This window comes from Tubulanus polymorphus, chromosome 5, assembly GCF_964204645.1.
Source record: "Tubulanus polymorphus chromosome 5, tnTubPoly1.2, whole genome shotgun sequence".
Lineage (NCBI taxonomy): Eukaryota > Metazoa > Nemertea > Palaeonemertea > Tubulaniformes > Tubulanidae > Tubulanus > Tubulanus polymorphus.
The window spans coordinates 20,735,039-20,752,974 of record NC_134029.1 but is presented as its reverse complement, the minus strand read 5'-3'; the positions used below and the strand labels follow the sequence as shown (position 1 = coordinate 20,752,974).

The 17,936-nt window shown below is 37.5% G+C and overlaps 3 protein-coding genes across 4 annotated transcripts; 2 read left to right on the top strand and 1 right to left on the bottom strand.

Annotated features, from left to right (window-relative positions):
* The first annotated feature begins 372 nt into the window (after nt 1-372).
* Nucleotides 373-1,874, top strand: LOC141906303 (uncharacterized). Its single transcript, XM_074795551.1, has 3 exons — nt 373-684; nt 1,131-1,792; nt 1,839-1,874. Exons 1-3 carry the CDS (start codon nt 474-476, stop codon nt 1,872-1,874), a joined length of 909 nt encoding a protein of 302 aa, XP_074651652.1. The 5' UTR covers nt 373-473.
* Nucleotides 1,768-10,998, top strand: LOC141905526 (NEDD4-binding protein 2-like). Of its 2 annotated transcripts, XM_074794404.1 has the most exons (15): nt 1,769-2,715; nt 2,807-2,925; nt 3,034-3,122; nt 3,259-3,335; nt 3,410-3,556; nt 3,639-6,178; nt 6,264-6,398; nt 6,801-7,024; nt 7,125-7,255; nt 7,346-7,490; nt 8,039-8,227; nt 8,342-8,409; nt 8,849-8,949; nt 9,260-9,389; nt 9,475-10,998. In XM_074794404.1, the coding sequence occupies exons 1-15, from the start codon at nt 1,907-1,909 to the stop codon at nt 9,515-9,517; spliced, it is 4,947 nt and encodes a 1,648-aa protein (XP_074650505.1). In that variant the 5' UTR covers nt 1,769-1,906; the 3' UTR covers nt 9,518-10,998. The 2 variants fall into 2 exon arrangements, with proteins under 2 accessions (XP_074650506.1, XP_074650505.1); XM_074794405.1 differs by lacking the exons at nt 7,125-7,255; nt 8,039-8,227; nt 8,342-8,409; ... (1 more) ...; nt 9,260-9,389; nt 9,475-10,998 and having other exon boundaries at nt 1,768-2,715; nt 7,276-7,407.
* A 1,380-nt stretch (nt 10,999-12,378) lies between these two features.
* LOC141905539 (ubiquitin-conjugating enzyme E2-22 kDa-like) lies at nt 12,379-17,757 on the bottom strand. The gene is made up of 6 exons (XM_074794433.1): nt 17,523-17,757; nt 17,103-17,258; nt 16,433-16,515; nt 15,752-15,915; nt 15,106-15,170; nt 12,379-14,785 (listed from the first exon to the last, which is right to left on the bottom strand). The coding sequence occupies exons 1-6, from the start codon at nt 17,589-17,591 to the stop codon at nt 14,711-14,713; spliced, it is 612 nt and encodes a 203-aa protein (XP_074650534.1). The 5' UTR covers nt 17,592-17,757; the 3' UTR covers nt 12,379-14,710.
* Between the last annotated feature and the right edge of the window lie 179 nt (nt 17,758-17,936).

Genomic DNA, 17,936 nt, shown 5'->3' with positions numbered 1-17,936 from the left:
GCCAAATAGGCTTCTGCTAGCTGGACAATTTACGCCATGTTACGCTCGCTCCTATTGGTCAATTCATCATTTGCAATTAGAGCCTGTTTTGAAGATTTTCAGAACTTTTCGGGCAACTTTCATGTCAAAAAACGATTAGCACTCTTGAAAAGATAGTTTCAGATAGTTTACACGCTGTTCATCCCAAAGAAAACTCTTTTTCTTGTCTTTTTCGTAACAAAATGTATTTAGGATGTCTGGAGCTTCAGCCAATCACAGAGCGGCTTTCATCAAATATTTCCGTATTAATTGCAGCGTAGACACTGGCACGTAAGTCGGAGCATTCCTCCTTTAGCAAGGTTAATAAAAAAGAACCGAACCAGGAAATGAGAATCCCAGAGCAACATTTCAAATTGTTTACCATGAAATTCGTGACAGTCACGCTTCGTTTATTCGCCTGACAGCTACAGAAATCGAAAGTAGAAAAGCACATCATGCCGAGAAAGAAGAGAGAACGATTAGATATTAGTTCAACGGGTGTAAAATCCTCAGCATGGCCAAATTCTTCAACAACAACAACTACCACCGTGGACGTGGTTGGACCACTGGATCGAGATCGTATTTTTCAACAAGTTAAGGAAATGTTTCACGGTCAAATAGATCCCGAAGTCATTCAAATTGTCCTTTCGGAATACAACTGGCAAGGTAACCCATCATAATTAGGTTAATTGATTAAATTAACTAATTGAATACACCAATTAATTAATCAACAATCCCATCATCATGCATGAAAAACGTGCAGATGCATATAATTGATTATCCTCAGAAACAATGTGGTTTGTGCACCATGTAGGCCAAATATTAGGGTTTCGTATTTAGAATATAGCGATTTATCTCAATGAACTTGACTTTGCGAAACTGTTCCAGTTAGGCCCTAATTTAAGCTTTTAACCCCATTTCATAATTACGAGGTAGATATTTACACTGTGTCTCAAATGAATTATGATTCCCAAGTCCCACAAATTAGAAAGCCGAAAAGATGAAAACCAAGCTTGACAAATATCAAAATGTTAAGATTCATTAGGCAGCCCTACAGAAAATAATGAATAGTTCAGTTACAAATCTAGCTCACTGTTCATTTTTTTCTGTAGTTGAAAACACTTTGGATGCATTGTTCAATATGACCGGAGAACAGCCGTCGAGAATCACAGAGCCATCCCTTGATGATGATAGAATTTCTCTGAAATCCATCGCGTCAAATTTCTATAAATCTTCACCGATTAATGCAAGTTCTACTATGACCAATAGCGTTTCTGCAATCCTACCCGGACAAAATGACGATATCTCGTCTTTGGTCGGTAACGAACAAAATTTCGGTTGTGGCTACATCGATAGTTATTATTTCGAAAATGACGAATTTGATCTAGACTACACGGCATTGATGAGTACAGATCAACAACAGACAGAAGTAATTCAGTCAGTGGGGAATGGAAGTTCAGCTGCCCCAAAATCGAATGCAGCGGAGATTCAACGGCCTATCAATGAATCACCCGGTGAAGAATACACCCAGAGTTTACAATATGAAGATGATAGCGGTGCGTTTCCGCTTCGTGATTCGTTGAGTTCAAACCAGCCATCTTCTGGTAAGGAGGATTGTCTCAATCTTGGAGCACGAAAAAATGTTGTTCGTGGAAAGAAGTCTGCACCTATTGCAGAGAAAAGTGCTAAAATCACTTACAATCCCTTAATTATGACTGAACAGTCTTCTTCTAAATCTTCTCCGTTGAATTCTTCTCTTGATGGTTTGAAAAATGTATCGAAATCTAAACCTGTTGGAGAAAAGGCAACTTTTTATTCAGCCGAGCCATTTACTAATGACGTTGGAGATGTTTTGAAAGGTCCGCCACCGCTTCAACGACTGGTCAATATGGATTCTCTGAATTCAGTTCTCGGTTCTTCAGACCACTGCAGGAATGAACAAACAAACAATGAACTAGAACGGGAAATCGATTTGCCTTCGGTTGAAAATTCTTCTGCCGTTTCTAGTGGGGAAATTGGATCTTCCCTTTCCACTACTATCGAATTTGTTGAGGTTTCCCCAATTTTCTCTCAAAATACCGCTTGCAGTAACGGAAAAGAACAGCGCGTTTCTCAAGCAAAACCTTTACCGGTGTGCGAGGGAGAGAAAGTATTTGCTTCCTCTGTTTCTAACTGTGATGACTTAAAAAATTCAACTGATGCAAACTTCAAGAAGAATAGCTCACATTCAAATTCTTCACAACAACTTACTGAGATCGAAACCAGCTCAACTCCTCCGCAAGAAATTTCAAAAGCGAGTCTTTCCATTGATGCACCTGCTTTTGTGCCTCGACCATCAGGAAATCACAATGATTTCATCGTCCCCACATTTCAAACCGCATCTCGTCCAGATAGAAAGCATTCGTCTGAAAAAGCACCATTCTTCAATCCTCCCACCATATTGAAACCGAGTCTCTATCACCAAAAATATACGAATAATTTTGGGCAAATGCCTAAAAGAAGTTTCGCGTCGTTAGCTGGAAAGATGAAAGAACAACCGACGATGAATTCGCGTACGATATCGAACAGAAAAGATGCCAATAATGATATGTACAAAAAACGTCTGATTGAAAAAGTAGCTGGTTTGTTGAAGAATAAGAAATTCGTCTTGATAATGATGAGGGGTTGTCCTGGAAGTGGAAAATCTACTCTAGCAAGGTACGCGCTATAGGCCTATAGGACATATCTTTAGGCAAACAAAATTGTAAGGCCTGATACTAACTTTGTTTTGTGTATTCATTTCTTGTAGGTCATTGCAGTTTAATGGAGTAGTTTTATCTACGGATGATTATTTTATGACTGATAATGGAACTTATAGCTATGATCGCGAGAAACTCAGTGAAGCTCATGAGTGGAATCAGCGACGTGGTAAGTATTTACTGATAGGCCTACTTGCTATAAGGCTATAGGATAGATAGACACAAAATGGAAACCTGGTGTATTATCATCATAGGCGAAATATTGTGTTTCTTTTAGCACAAAAAGCCTTTCTAAAGAGGACATCACCAGTCATCATTGATAACACTAATGTTAAAGCTTGGGAGATGAAGTCTTATGTAGACATGGTATGTATTTTTGATTTCAATGATAGGTTTGTAGCTCAGAAACCACTCGAATGGTTGTGTAGTTCATTTTCAATTACGGTATTTAACTCATGATTCAAAGAGCTCCTTTGATTACGATATACTTTAATCACTTTAGGGAGTGAAAAATGGCTATCACGTCGAATTAGTTGAACCAAATACACCATGGAAGTTCAAACCAAAGGAATTAGCCAGGTAAGTTGAGGTTATACGAGATGAAACAGTCATAGTCATTTCTAGTCTTATACTGTTGATAACTGTTGTTTTAGATTGAACTCTCACGGTGTTGATAAAATGACAATACAGAGGATGGTGTGGCTGTATGATCATAATGTAACTGTTGAATCGATCCTTGGAATGCCGCTTATTAAAAAGAGTTCTACATCAGCAAAAGTTACCGCATTTCCCAAGCACAGGTAATATGCTTTCCTCAAGATATAGTGCATCTATGAGAATGCATCTTAACTCAGACAACATTTCTGTATCTATTTGCTTTAGAAAAACGATAAATTGTCCCCCTGATAGAAACCATATTGCTGCTGAGGAAAATCTTAAAACTACGGATGACAAACGCAGCATTGAAAATTCCGATGATATATCGCGAGACGAGCCCTCGAAGAGTTTCGATGAAATTAAAAGTGTATCAACTACTGCGGAAGAGGATGATATTATTGTGCTCGATAGTTGTTCGTTATCCAGTGATGAGGTTGCTAGAGATATTGCGAAACCGGTACAATCTGCGGAACTACCTGATGATGTGTCCGCTACTGTTGCTTTAGAATCTGCTGGGATAAGTTTCGAAAAGGATGATGCTGTGATTGCACCTGTAGATGATTTTATATTCGACAAAAGCAAATTGTTAGCTCAAGAGGGATCTGTTCGATCGAGTTTTGAATCATTTGTAACTTGTGAAGAAAATGCAAGCCTTACAGATGCTGTGAATGTTTGTGATGAATCGATTAGTCCAGATGTAGAAACAAACGCTGGTGCTACTAAAAAGGAAGATCTTCCGGATAATATTTCTGTAGATCCGGAAGTAAAGCCGTGTTTAGAGGTTGACAGTTCGGAAGAAAGTCAAGCAGATGAAATAAGTTTATATTATGATGCAGAGTGTGATGAAGTATGCCAAGAGACTAATCAGCTAGACACAAGCTCACATCAAATTTTGTCGTCTTCAAATAATACTGCACCGGGCTTTGAAGTTTCCCATGAAAGTAAAAAACCTTCAGCTACTGACATCAAAGCAACTGAAGGGTCTGTAGAAATTGAAGGAGAGATTGTATCTAATTATTCGATTGAGCAGAATGTGACTGCAAGTGAATCTGATAAGAATGATGATGAGTCAAGTGGAAAGAAGATTTCTCTGATTGTGCCAACATCACTTGGACTCCAGCTTGTACAACAGTACGATGATGATGATTCCGAGGATGATGACGTAATTATCGAAGAAGACAGTACTGTAGAAATTGACGACATATCCGACGAAAGTCATAAAGTTGATCCGGTTGAATTTGAGATCAAAAAAGATTTGATAGAAAAAGATAGGAAAGACACAGAAGGGGAAAATGATAGAGATGTGAATTATAGCAAGCAGAGAGATGCTGTAAAAGATGAATATGGAGAAATTGCAACAGCGAAGGAGGATATCGAGATTATAGAAGTGAAAAGAACCGAGATAAAGGAAGATTCTAGCCTTCAATCTGATATTATTGTTGAAAGTCCAGTTTCAAATGAGAACTCGAAAAATGAAATCTGGGTGCCAGAGGAATATTTTTGGATCGAGGAATCAACTAGTGTGAAGAGCTACAGAGATTTTAGTGAAGCGCAGTATTGGAAAGGAGTTGATGAAACAAAGTCGCAGGTAAATGAAATCCCGGAATCACAATCAGACGGATGGGCCACTTGGACTCATCAAAAGACTGATCAGAAGGAAAATATGAACAGTGAATCCCCTAAACAAAGACGTACTCCACGCAGAAAGTCAAAAAGAAAAGATGAAATTGATCTTCCGAGCGGATTGTTCCAGTGTCCATCTCCTGACTGGTCTACATTAGGCTTCCAACCGATGACTACCAACGCTTCTAATATAATACCAATCAGCTCGATGGTTGATACTCCTGTAATTTCAACCAAAGATGCCAATGTTTTTACCGCCCCTGAAGATTTCGCTCTGGTTTATCGTATACTAGCTGGAAAATCATCGAACCACGGTCTTCCAATTGTTTCGCCGAGTCGAAACTTAAACGTCGCGTTTTCCGATGAAGCGTACTCGTGTAACGATTATCCACGATCGCCATCCGTTTGTAATAGAGCCACTTTCGATAAAAGCTGTTCGACCGATGATCTTTTGATTGAATCGAACGAGTCGAAGCTGATATTCTTAAAAAGTGTCTTTCCACATATCACCGAGGCTGACCTTCTAGATTTACTCATCAAGTGTGATTCAAATGCGGAATGGGCTGTGGATTTATTGCTAGACTCAGCTATTGAATATAATGACTGTAATCCGGCTATCAGATTAGAAACCTCGTCACAGATTGAAGATTTGTCTCCCAGTGACAAGATGGCTTCATTACCAGTTGTTTCTGTTGAAGGATTAGAGTTGATGAAATCATCAGAGCATTCACCCGCTACTCCAAAGCACAACGGAAAATTGTACGGACAATATTCTCGTGGAAGTACACCTTTAAGGGAATCAGTGGATCGACTCACAGCGCGATCTCATTCCCTCGATAAGTTACAAGATCATCGCGGAAATGTGACACCAGAACGTAGAAATTCTGCGAAACACCAAAATATCATTCTGCAACCCGATAAAGTTGATGATTATTCGCAAGAAAAGCCATCTTTCAGTGGACGACTCCCAGATCCTTGTTTGAGTAGTGCATATCACAATAATGCTGGTTCAGTGGATTACAAGGATCCAGGATTACCACGAACTAGTGGTGGAGAGTTTTCTTTAGAATTACATTTAGACCCACAAACTGCCCGAAAATTAATGGAATTCTTTGGACCTGTTGGATTTCATATCAACCCAGGTAACTACTTTGAAAATGATTTTTAGTACCGCCGTATCTCAAACATACCGCTACGTGTTAAAAGTCTGTACATATTCATCGGCAGGTTCACTGAGCACGGAAGACCTATGCGTGAAAATGTCGCAAAGTTTTGCCCGTCAGCTCCACAGAGCGTGGTCAAAGTCAATTAGAGAGACGTTTGTTAACGAAGAGAATGAAATTAATGAGCTGATCCAAAAAGGTAAGTCATATTCAGTAGCAGTAACGGCATCAGTAAAATCAAGCGATGGACCGCTTTGGCGATCCTAAAACACTGTTTAACGATACACAGTTGTTAAATTAAAGTTAATGCTCAATATTGCTGAGGTATCGTTAGTGTCTATATAGTTTAAAGTTAGTTTTCAGTTCGTAATCTTTCCAATAATTGTCAAGTCTTGAATGAATTCACAGACAGTGCTTCCACAACTTCAGTAGGCAGAGTGTCCCAGTAGTTAACTATTCTATTAGTAGATTATTTTGATCTAAAGTTCATATGGCATTGTCTTTTTTCCAATATATAAGGATGGCCTCTGGTATTACTTAATTTCAATCCCAAATGAATACAAGCTTCAAGTCTTTAACCTTTAACTTGTTATCCATTTAGATGGAGAGCTAGCTCAGAAACTACAAGCAGAAGAGGATAAGTTGGCAAAGCTGCAAAGATTAACAACTTCAGCAACTACAAAAAGTAATATCACGCCGACTTTAGCTGGTGTTATTCCCCTGAAAATTAGTAGCGCTGCTACATCATCGAAAAGTCAATCAGGTTCTCAATTTCAGCATATCATGGACGAACAGATGGCTTTAGAACTAACTAAAGAGGATTATGTGAGTTGAAGAATTGAATCGAGTTGATTTTGAATCTCAAGAATTCGAAGTGTAATTTTTCAATTTATTAATAAAAAAAAAAAAAACTTTTTACCGGTAGATAAAATCTCGTGGAATCGCGCGTAGTTTGTCGGGAGAAACTTTAGCTACAAAATTGAAACGACAAAAACTGTATGAAACCTTTCCGAAAATCGACCAGGAAGATTTGGATGAAATCTACCAGGCTAACAAGTACGTTTTGTTTCAAACAGCTCAGGTAACCGGTAACAGTATTCGCTGAGTTTCCGGTAATTAGATTTCCGACTATGTTCACGTTTACAGTCATGCTTTGGGTCCGACCGTTCAGGCTATTAAACTATCGTGCGGAATGGATTTGACGAATGATACAATAGTTAAAGAGGAATGCTTGCTGCAGTATGAACAAGATTTAATAAGACAAGCTCAACAAGAAAGCCTCAAAAGTGAAGTAAGTTCAGAAACAAATCCCAAGGTATTGAAATTGCGGTAGGTAAATTCCATTCAACCTCATCATCACGTTCTTGGTTTGACTGAAAGAGTATATTTTCTCTCAGCTATTTTGATTTTGTATACTGGTAGCTGTTGATATTGTACAACTTTTTGCATGTCTGTCTGACCTCTGCATAATTTATTGGTTCTTGGGCTTATTTTACGAAAGCCTTATTTTTGTGCTGTCTGTCTTTCAGCGATTTAGCTTCATTAATAGATGGTCGATCTTGAAGAAACTTGGGTATAATGTTAGTATGGGGGGCTAGTTGCAAAGAATTGGTCCAGGGCACCACCTACCATCAAAACTAGGCACTAAAAACTGTTTTTCAGCGACATGACCTTGAAGATGACCTCATAACTGAAGAACAGGGTCGAAATTTTAAAAAATTTAGCCCTTTGGCCCTAAATACAACGTATCGAAAATTGGATTTCAGAGTTCCAGATTTGAGCCTGAGCCCGAGAACCGTTGTTAAATTGCGCATCAATTTTGTTTCTGGTGTGTTGTAGTATATGGGTGAGAGGACAGGGGCTGATGAAGAAGAGATGCACATCTATCAGGAATACGAAGAACCGGATTACATCGACTTTCGCGCCGAAGCAACTTTACATTACAAACTGTGGCATGAATGTTTCCAGAAAGCGCAGACGGCTTATAGAAACGGGCAAAAACAAGTTGCAGCATTCTATTCACAACAGGTAGTTGGTGTACTGTGTAGTTTGACGCGGAAGATTCTCACATATCTGAATTCAACATCGCAGCTAGATGGTATTCGAAATCATTTCTAAGATTTTATCATTTCTGATTTTAAGGGTCATCGTCATAACGAGAAATTTCAAGAGGCGAACAGACGCGCATCTGAAAGCATAATGCAATACAGGTACGTAGTGGTCATACGTGTATACGTACGTGAAAATTGTGAAACTGCTGAAATAGTAGCGCACCGTTTCCTCATTCAATCATCCCAGGGCGAACTGGCCCGGTAATTGCCCATGGTTTTGAATATGATTTACAACAACTCATTTGAATGAGACTGATTTGTGGTTAATAAGCTTAACTAATGATTTGAATGTAAACTGTTTAATATAGATGAATAGATTAATTAGTGACTTGGTTTCTAGATTCAATCATTAATTATTGTATTTTCATTAATTACTGATTGATTAGTCACTTTCAGTTAAATGAAAAATTCAAAATCTCTATACAGTTATTGAAGTAAAATAATTTTTTTGAATTGAAGATTTTACACTTGCGTATCCTTATTTTCATTCTACTACTTTATTTCTGAAATTGAATTTATTTATTCATCGATCATCTAGGAATTCTAATTTGAATGAGACGAATCAGTTGGATTTGCACGGGTTGCATGCGAATGAAGCTGTAGATGCTTTGAAAAATGTTATCGCTTGTCGAACGGAAGGTTAGTTGAACTTGCATTTCGAATCTCCTTCATGCAGTTTAAAATCTTAGAAGTTACGAAGTATTATCTACGCTTATAAATATGGAATGATAGCTCAATCAATTGACTTCCTCTGTTTGTAACTGGAATGATTTAAATAATCTAGCTGATGCAAACTTCAAGAATAGCTCCAATTCTTTGCTGCTTACTGAGATAAAAAACCTGCTCAACTGTTTTCTGCAAAAAAAACTCATTTCTTCTGTATATGGACATCTGTGGGGCTTCTTTATAATGCAGATAACATTATGATTTTGATTGTGATCACTTTCAGAAATAAGCAAGAATCCTGGCACGAGAAAACGACATCTGACAATAATCACCGGGAGAGGGTTGCACAGTAGAGGCGGAATACCTAAAGTAAAACCGGCTATTCTTAATTTCCTAAAGACGTCCAAATACAAGTAAGTTACGTTAAACTATTTCTGATCATGATTGGTATATTTATGCTAGGACTGGTATTCGATTATGATTTTTATTTTTCAACAGATTTCAAAAGCTCAATGATGGATTATTAAAAGTTACTATTTGATTGAAACCATATTTACGAACGACGAACCTTATCATTCAAATAGTGAACCATATTTGCTAAAAACGAACCTCTTCATTCAAATAGTGAACCATATTTGTGAAAGACGAAACTCTACATTCAAATAGTGAACCATATTTGCTAAAAACGAACCTCTTCATTCAAATAGTGAACCATATTTGCGAACGACGAACCTCTTCATTCAAATAGTGAACCATATTTGTGAAAGACAAACCTCTTCATTCAAATAGTGAACCATATTTGCGAAAGACAAACCTCTTCATTCAAATAGTGAACCATATTTGCGAACGACGAACCTCTTCATTCAAATAGTGAACCATATTTGCGAACGACGAACCTCTTCATTCAAATAGTGAACCATATTTGTGAAAGACGAAACTCTACATTCAAATAGTGAACCATATTTGCTAAAAACGAACCTCTTCATTCAAATAGTGAACCATATTTGCGAACGACGAACCTCTTCATTCAAATAGTGAACCATATTTGTGAAAGACAAACCTCTTCATTCAAATAGTGAACCATATTTGCGAAAGACAAACCTCTTCATTCAAATAGTGAACCATATTTGTGAAAAACGAACCTCTTCATTCAAATAGTGAACCATATTTGCGAAAGACGAACCTCTTCATTCAAATAGTGAACCATATTTGCGAACGACGAACCTCTTCATTCAAATAGTGAACCATATTTGTGAAAAACGAACCTCTTCATTCAAATAGTGAACCATATTTGCGAAAGACAAACCTCTTCATTCAAATAGTGAACCATATTTGTGAAAGACAAACCTCTTCATTCAAATAGTGAACCATATTTGCGAAAGACAAACCTCTTCATTCAAATAGTGAACCATATTTGCGAAAGACAAACCTCTTCATTCAAATAGTGAACCATATTTGCGAAAGACAAACCTCTTCATTCAAATAGTGAACCATAATTTCGAAAGACGAACCTCTTCATTCAAATACTAAGCTATTACTAAAGCTACATCTACACTCACTGGCTCATTGAACCAGGGTTTTCGATGCAAACGTGGGTTTAATGTTTTCTTTTTCAAGAAGGTCTAAAACGGATCTTACGTTAAACTATGCACTGAACCTGTGTTTCAAGCGTAGTGTAGACTAGGCTTAAGTAAAAAACATACGACATTGACGAATATTACATGACAAGTCTTTCGGTAACTAACTGCAGCTATGTAAATTCATTATAGGTTTTTAACGATTTATGTATTTGGTAAATTGTATACATGTTTTTGTACATAAGTTGTTATGGGCAGCATTGTGTTGTAAATTTTATGTCTGACCAATTTTTAAATAATGCATTTTTAGATTAGCGAGACAGTGGAAGCAATAACCAATTAAATTTGAAAATGTTTGAATATTTCTGTAATAATCATGGTCATGTTATTTGATTTTAATTTTAATGTTTACTACACAATACTCTGTATACTATACTATGATATTCTAAAAGCATTGTTGAAAACTATTTTTGTTATGTAATAAAAATGAAATTGTATAACTTTATTTGGCTTCTTAGTTGATAGTTGAAGGAAAGCATCCATCACTCATGTAGTCATTTGAGTGAATTTCTTTGAACTCAATGAGGAAAACTGTGATTTATAGTCGGATTAGGAGTAATTAACAACCTAATTAAGTATTAGATCACTTAGCACAAAGTACTGATTGGTAGTTAATTAGGCAGGTTACCCTACTACTGAGTGATCTAAGGTTAATTAGTGACAATTGTGTCATTTACTCCAATGGGAGGAGCCTAATGCTTTAAATAGAGAGGATTTTTGGTTTGTTTCATCAGTTGCTTCAAGTGATACACATCTAGAATCATGTATTCAACTATGTCAGCAAGTTTTACCAGTGGATACGGACGTCAAACACCACCGTTACAGACTATGTACCACACGATGCCCGAGTTATCATCCGTGCCATATATAGAATACCAGACTGTACCGCAAGCGTGGTCTACGCCAACATACCAGATACCCAGGTATCAACCGTACCAAGCAGCACCGCTAGAGATGCCATCGCCGATAGATACAGCAAGATGGTTTCATCACCCACAGCAATCCGGGATGTCTCCAGCGCTGAACCAGGGATCAGATGTCAGTAGCAGTTCGTACGGTACCAGTGATAGCAGCAGAATCAGCACCAGTTCTAGTGCTTCGAACATTAGCATCAGTTCTAACGCTTCGAACATCAGCACCAGTTCCGACGCTTCAAGCATCAAAACTGAACCGAGAAAGAAACTCAAAGCTAAACGAAGACGTAAAGACAACGATACATCTCATCAAAAGAACTCTCCTCTTCCGGAACAAGCCGTGCAGATTATGACGAATTGGTACGAAATTCACCGCGATAATCCGTACCCGACGGAAACCGATAAACAAGAAATGTCGTTAGCCGGCGGAATCCAAGTCAATCAAGTAACGGCCTGGTTTTCGAACAAGAGAAATCGTTCGCATAATACTCGACCGAGAACTGAGAAACGAAAACTAGAGGAACAACTTTACGCTTTCTGCGACGAATTGTTACAACCTTCGAACAAGAAATATATCGTCGATCCAGCTACAGTGGTGAATAGAATCATGGGACTCATCAAAGAAAACAGCTGAAATTCTGATTGTAATTATCATCTACATGTATATATCCATGTAGCTGAATTGTATGTACTCGGGGTTACTCTTTGTTAGCGTTTTTGAATTCTAAGTTTGTAAATAAAATCATAAATATACACGCAAATAATGTATTGAGTTAATTTTTTAGATTTCGGATTCATATTCACCATTTCTTACGGATGACGACCATCAAACTGAGTAAAAATCAGTAGAATACTTGAAATTTTTATTTTTATTACAATTTCCAGCAGCAGAATTCTACAGGCTTTTGTCAAACAGAAGATGTGAAGGAGCGTAGTAGAGATATCAGTATATCTCTCTTATACCGGAAACAACTAATAAAAGTAAACGTGAAGCTGCAAATCATACATGAACTGGAGATGCATGAATAAAAATCATAAAATCATACATAAAAAAATTCCTTTTTTTAGAGTATCAATGTATTCGATTAGTGCATAGTAGTTATGTTTCTCCAAACAAACAGACAATAATGACACCACCTGTGAAGTAACAAGTCGATCTGGGGAATCTTTTTATGATAGAAGTTTAGTTTCTGCTCGGGAATCTTTTAACAGATTCAATATCTATATCGATGATGAGATCACGACTGAATGTAAAAGGAGGTACTTATATCTACGTATGACTGGGCCCATCAGATGAGGCCCCGACGAAGCTTGACTAGTCACGATTTGTGAATGACTACCTGTAAATTGTGCTTTGGATTGAGACATAAACGAAATCGTATTTAAGAAGTATTACAGTCGAAAAACACTGCCCGTTGGCGCTGTACACAATCAGCAAAAATTACCGTATGTACATAAAAATAGACTACCAGGCCAAATTGTCGACATTTGAAAATATTCTCAAATCAATTCTACATCGAAAACCATCGTATAAAACTCATTGATATTGGTTCAACACTAATCAGACTTTCAGTTATTCGCGATGAATAATTAACAAATAATATACGTGTAGTAACATTTACATAACGAATTTTACACGGTGTAAAACAGTAGCCGACGCTTTATGCGTTTGAAAGCGGACGAACTGTGAACCCGAAGAACTGATTTCATCCCCGTATACGCGCAACCTTTATTTATTGTCAATACACTACTAAAGGCGAAGTTTATACGCAATGTACAATTATTTACCTCGACAAGCCTGGAAAGAAAAACTAAATTATACACATACGTTACTACAAAACAGGCAATAATATTAATTATAATGATATAACTATATCCGCATTGTATATTTACAATATGAAAAAATGTACAAACAAAGAATCAGACTGAGACATTATGAAAGATGCGCGATAGGATATAGAGAGAACGCAATGCCTGCGCGCTATCACAAAGCATGCCAGTGTTGGTTTACAGCGCCAAGATATGCTGCGAAATATCAAATAAATTTCGGGAAAATTTGCTGAAATGTTGTTCAATGATTATTGCACATGAACTATAATACAGTAGACTCTGCCTATTGTGGTAACGCCGAGACCAGCAAAATGTTACAAGTTACATATAACGATATAGATTTTCGGATTTTTTTTCACATCGACAAACAGAAGGGACATAAAATCTTTTTATCGTTCTACTGGTTTGAATGAATTGAGACCGTTATCGCTATAGGCAGAGTCTACTGTAATTTCAATAGTTGCTGTGATATAGGAATACTTACTACAGGTCGACACTATATCAATATTTGAGTAAAACGCCGATTCCTGTGATATCTGATTCGAAAATCGTATTCGCGTCATAGATAAAGATAGCTGCTTTTTAAATATGATGTCTTATCTGTTCAAACACATTGCATAATCTAAGGCTGGGTTTCACAAAAATGTTTAAACTTCAAATTTAGATTTTAATGTCCTCTACCGACTAAATAAAAGAGACATTGCTTCTCAAACTGGTTCGACTAATTACACGCACCCTCAACAATTAGTTTCGATTTTTCATGTTCATCCTTGACTTTAAAGCCCAACGCATACAACAGAGAAGCAAACATGGTTGATCTCGGAAATGTTGATTCCGAAACCAAATTTCTTGGAAAAATGTTTCCGTTTCCACGATTCCCCGGCGTCGTGTGCGTTGGGCTTTCACACGTAACCAACCATAAGTTCTATATAATTTCAATACAATGATAACAATTCTCATTCGAAGGCGTTAACAAAGGCTGTAAGCGATATTTGCTGGCAGGCCACGACAGGCTATAAGCAGCGGCTGTTCAGGAATAAACGAGGATTCAAAATCAGTCACTAATCAACCGATAACACACGCGTAGATGCATCCTGTCTAATACTTGCTCCTGTCAACACCCATCACCCTATATCACTGGCTATAGACTCTAAATATCATCAATAATTATGATATGAGGTTTAATTTTAACAATGTTTTTTTTTGTTTTCTTCATAACGCAAGTCTCGTCGTCGGTGTTCAGTTCGACTGAAGACTCCCACCGTACGGCGTACAAAACGTGTTCGATCAATATATCGTTAAACGTAATTCCGATAATAACAATGTCCTAGATCGCGTAGATCGCAGCTGTCATCATTTTCTTATCAACGATTCAGTCGCTTTCTGTAGTATCCATTCGTTCGACGATAACGCGACGCGCGCATCGTTCTGTAACGTGGAAAAAAAAAACAAATGTATCAAAAACCGAATTTTGTCCAGGGCTCGGTTCCGCAGTTGTAAGTTAGGGTTAAAATCAGTTAATTTTCAATGTTTTAACTCAAAAGTCAAATTTAACCGAAAAAACTGTGGAACTCACATTTGATATGAGAAACTGGGCCCAGTTTCACAGTTGTGAGTTGGAGTTAACTTTGAGTTCAAATCAGTTAATTTTCAATGTTTTAACTCCAGAGTCAAATCTAAATCACAACTGTGGAACTGAACCCCGGGAAACATGCCGTATAATTTATTACGAATCACTGACTGAGTACCTCTTTAAATCCCATGCTTATTATAGTGTTTATCTTCTCATCGAATTCGGTATCAACGGTTGGGCCTGAAAATATTCGATCGTGATAGGAAATTACCCGGTATAAAAAGCTCTACAAAATGATTAATAATAATAGTAAGTCAAAACTATTTCGCTCACTTTTTACAACCCAACAATACATCAACATGTTTATGTAACAGGGCTTCTATATTTGGTCCGTTTCACTGATGCAGACCAGACTACGTCTTGATATCTCTAATTGTTATAGTTTTCGCCAAAAATGAGAGTAATTTGATATCTGAGAGTAATTTTCTATTTTCTAATCTTATGTTAAGTGCATAGATTACTATGTAGAAACATACCAAGAGAATCAATTTTTATGATTTTTATTAATTCGACATCGAAAATAGTAGTTTGATTGAAAATGGACTAGAAATTTTGATTTTGAGAGTATTCTGATATTGTTCGGAGCTCTAAAAAGAATAGAAAACAATCTCATAGCCTACAATAGTCTTTGTCAGGTATGCCAAGCGCTTTTGACCACTTATATCTAATGCAATGTTATTATCAACTAAGAATTAACATTTGCCCTCTTTTTTGATTGATGACTGAAAAATTGTATGCCCATGTCCAGCACGTCACGGTACCTTGTGCGTAAGCGTGCGCCCAATGTTTCGCTGTTCGTACAAATGCAGGGTAATTATCTTTGTATTGTTTTGCTACGACGGCATCCTGAGGATCGTCCGGTTCGGGAGCCGCGAGTAGCGCTTGTAATGATATGAGCACGGTGCGTAAAGTCATGGCAGCAGCCCTACAAAAAACATCATATTTTCGACCATTTTTCATCAATGAAATCATGACTTTTAACATCAATTTTATCTAAGAGTTTCTCAGTAGCCTGTACAGGGTCCCTACAGATCAGTCTTTCTTGGATATAAGGAGTTTTCGAGTTTTAAAGGAGAAAATTTCAAGGAAGCATCCGTACCATTTTCATATCCCAATTTCCTGAATCTATACTGTTTATTTCGGTAAACCGTCAATTCAGTCGCTTTGTAAGCATATTTTTATCTGTTACACTATCAAACTACCGTATGTTTCTAATTGGATAAAGAATGCTTGTTTCAACTCTATCAATTTGGCGCAATCTAATGTTAATTCCAAATTGCCTATTTCTCAAAATTGTCTCAGGCATTGTGCTCAGATTAAAGGAGTTTCAAGCACCTTTACGAGCATTTTTCGTTTAGGAGTTTTTAAGGAATCAAGGAGTTGTAGGGACCCTGCAGTATGGAACGCAAATGAATTTCTGTGAACATGAAGATATCAATTACCACTGGTCTTTGAGAATATCCAGGCATATGGCGCCGGTAACTGAACTTATATTCGGGTGCCAGATTTTCGTGACGAAATGTATCTGCAAAAGAAGATCATCCAAAAATAGAAGCAAAACATATGAACCTTTAAAAAATCCAATCATCGAAATCTAGTAATTTGATGGTAAACCTGATAATTCGCTAAGCGACTGGATGATTTGGTACAGTACAATCCACTTGCCTCAGATCTCACAGGGTCGAAAATGCTCTCCGAGGTACGTTAACTCCAGGGGCCGGTTTTACAGACTGGTATTACCTTTAACCCGGGGACTAACTTAATTGAAAATGAATTGAGTTAGCCCCTGGGTTAAAGGTAATACCAGTCTATAAAACCGGACCGAGCATTTCATGTACCCTTTCTTCACAAAACCCGGACATGGTATGGTAGACTGGTATTACCTTTAACCCGGGGGCTAACTTAATTCATTTTCAATTTAGTTAGCCCCCGTGTTAAAGGTAATACCGGTCTACAAAACTGGGTCCTGGGCGGTTGGAGTAGGGATGAGTCATTATCAGGATGAATTGGTGTCAGAAATATAATATTGTCCTGAAGATTTTGCACAAGCGCCAGCAATTATCTATGAACGATCCATTTTCACAATGTCTACAATATGATGAATTTTTTTACCTTTGGAGGATAAAATGGATAGGTATCTGGTATGACGATTCTAAGTTCGAATTTTGCGCCCTCGTAAGGAGTGTCCGGTGGGCCTCCGATAAATCCTTTTAGTTCAGTGATTTCCTCATTTTCCAATAAAGCTATTTTTATGTTACAGTCCATCATCTGAAATATCAACAGCAGATATTGACCCAGGATAGTAAAGCAGTTGAGTGAGGTAGATCTTGAAAACCAATATTCCATCTTGGCGATTGAATTTTTCGGCAGCATTCTTTCCATTTTTTTCAATACACCGAATACAGATACCAAAGATTGTTACACTACTGGACTAAAACCATGAAGACATTTAGAGGAGCGTGTTGGGTTAATTTGAAGCGTAATGCTTGTGAGGCACGCCACAGGAGCAAAATTTAGAAGTTTTCTTCTTACCTCCTGACTTGACACCACCTCGCTCAACTCTCGTCTCATGCGTTGCACGGCAATTGGTGTCGTCGCCATGACGTCCAAATTGGTCCAGTAAACAGCTACTGACTTAAGAACAATCACCCACGACGATAAATATCACCTGTCATCAAATGTTGATAGGTAAACAATCGTAAAATCGGTTCAGTTTGTACTTGTACATTCATGTACTATCGACTTGTCACTTCCTACTTGTTGGACGAAGTGCAGACAAAACCGAATGTTTGTTAGTCACGAAATATTCGCGTGCCAGAGTTGCTTTATTCGGAGTACTCCTTTAAAGTTCGTTCCAGCCCTCTTTTTTTATGAACCAGCACACGAATAGCTGATAAGAAAAGTCTTAAGCCACCTGTTAAGTCTATTTTCTGTTGTACACTACAA

Bases quoted from the DNA above. Each gene is read 5' to 3' on its own strand.
- LOC141906303 (XM_074795551.1), top strand. From the start codon at position 474: ATGCCGAGAAAGAAGAGAGAACGATTAGATATTAGTTCAACGGGTGTA. The intron at 685-1,130 runs GTAACCCATCAT...TTTTTTCTGTAG, and splicing joins TTCGGAATACAACTGGCAAG to TTGAAAACACTTTGGATGCA. The intron at 1,793-1,838 runs GTATCGAAATCT...CTTTTTATTCAG, and splicing joins CTCTTGATGGTTTGAAAAAT to CCGAGCCATTTACTAATGAC.
- LOC141905526 (XM_074794404.1), top strand. From the start codon at position 1,907: ATGGATTCTCTGAATTCAGTTCTCGGTTCTTCAGACCACTGCAGGAAT. The intron at 3,336-3,409 runs GTAAGTTGAGGT...CTGTTGTTTTAG, and splicing joins AAACCAAAGGAATTAGCCAG to ATTGAACTCTCACGGTGTTG. The intron at 8,950-9,259 runs GTTAGTTGAACT...GATCACTTTCAG, and splicing joins TATCGCTTGTCGAACGGAAG to AAATAAGCAAGAATCCTGGC.
- LOC141905539 (XM_074794433.1), bottom strand. From the start codon at position 17,591: ATGGCGACGACACCAATTGCCGTGCAACGCATGAGACGAGAGTTGAGC. The intron at 17,259-17,522 runs GTAAGAAGAAAA...TTGATATTTCAG, and splicing joins AGGTGGTGTCAAGTCAGGAG to ATGATGGACTGTAACATAAA. The intron at 14,786-15,105 runs GTACTCAGTCAG...TCCACGTTACAG, and splicing joins TAAGCATGGGATTTAAAGAG to AACGATGCGCGCGTCGCGTT.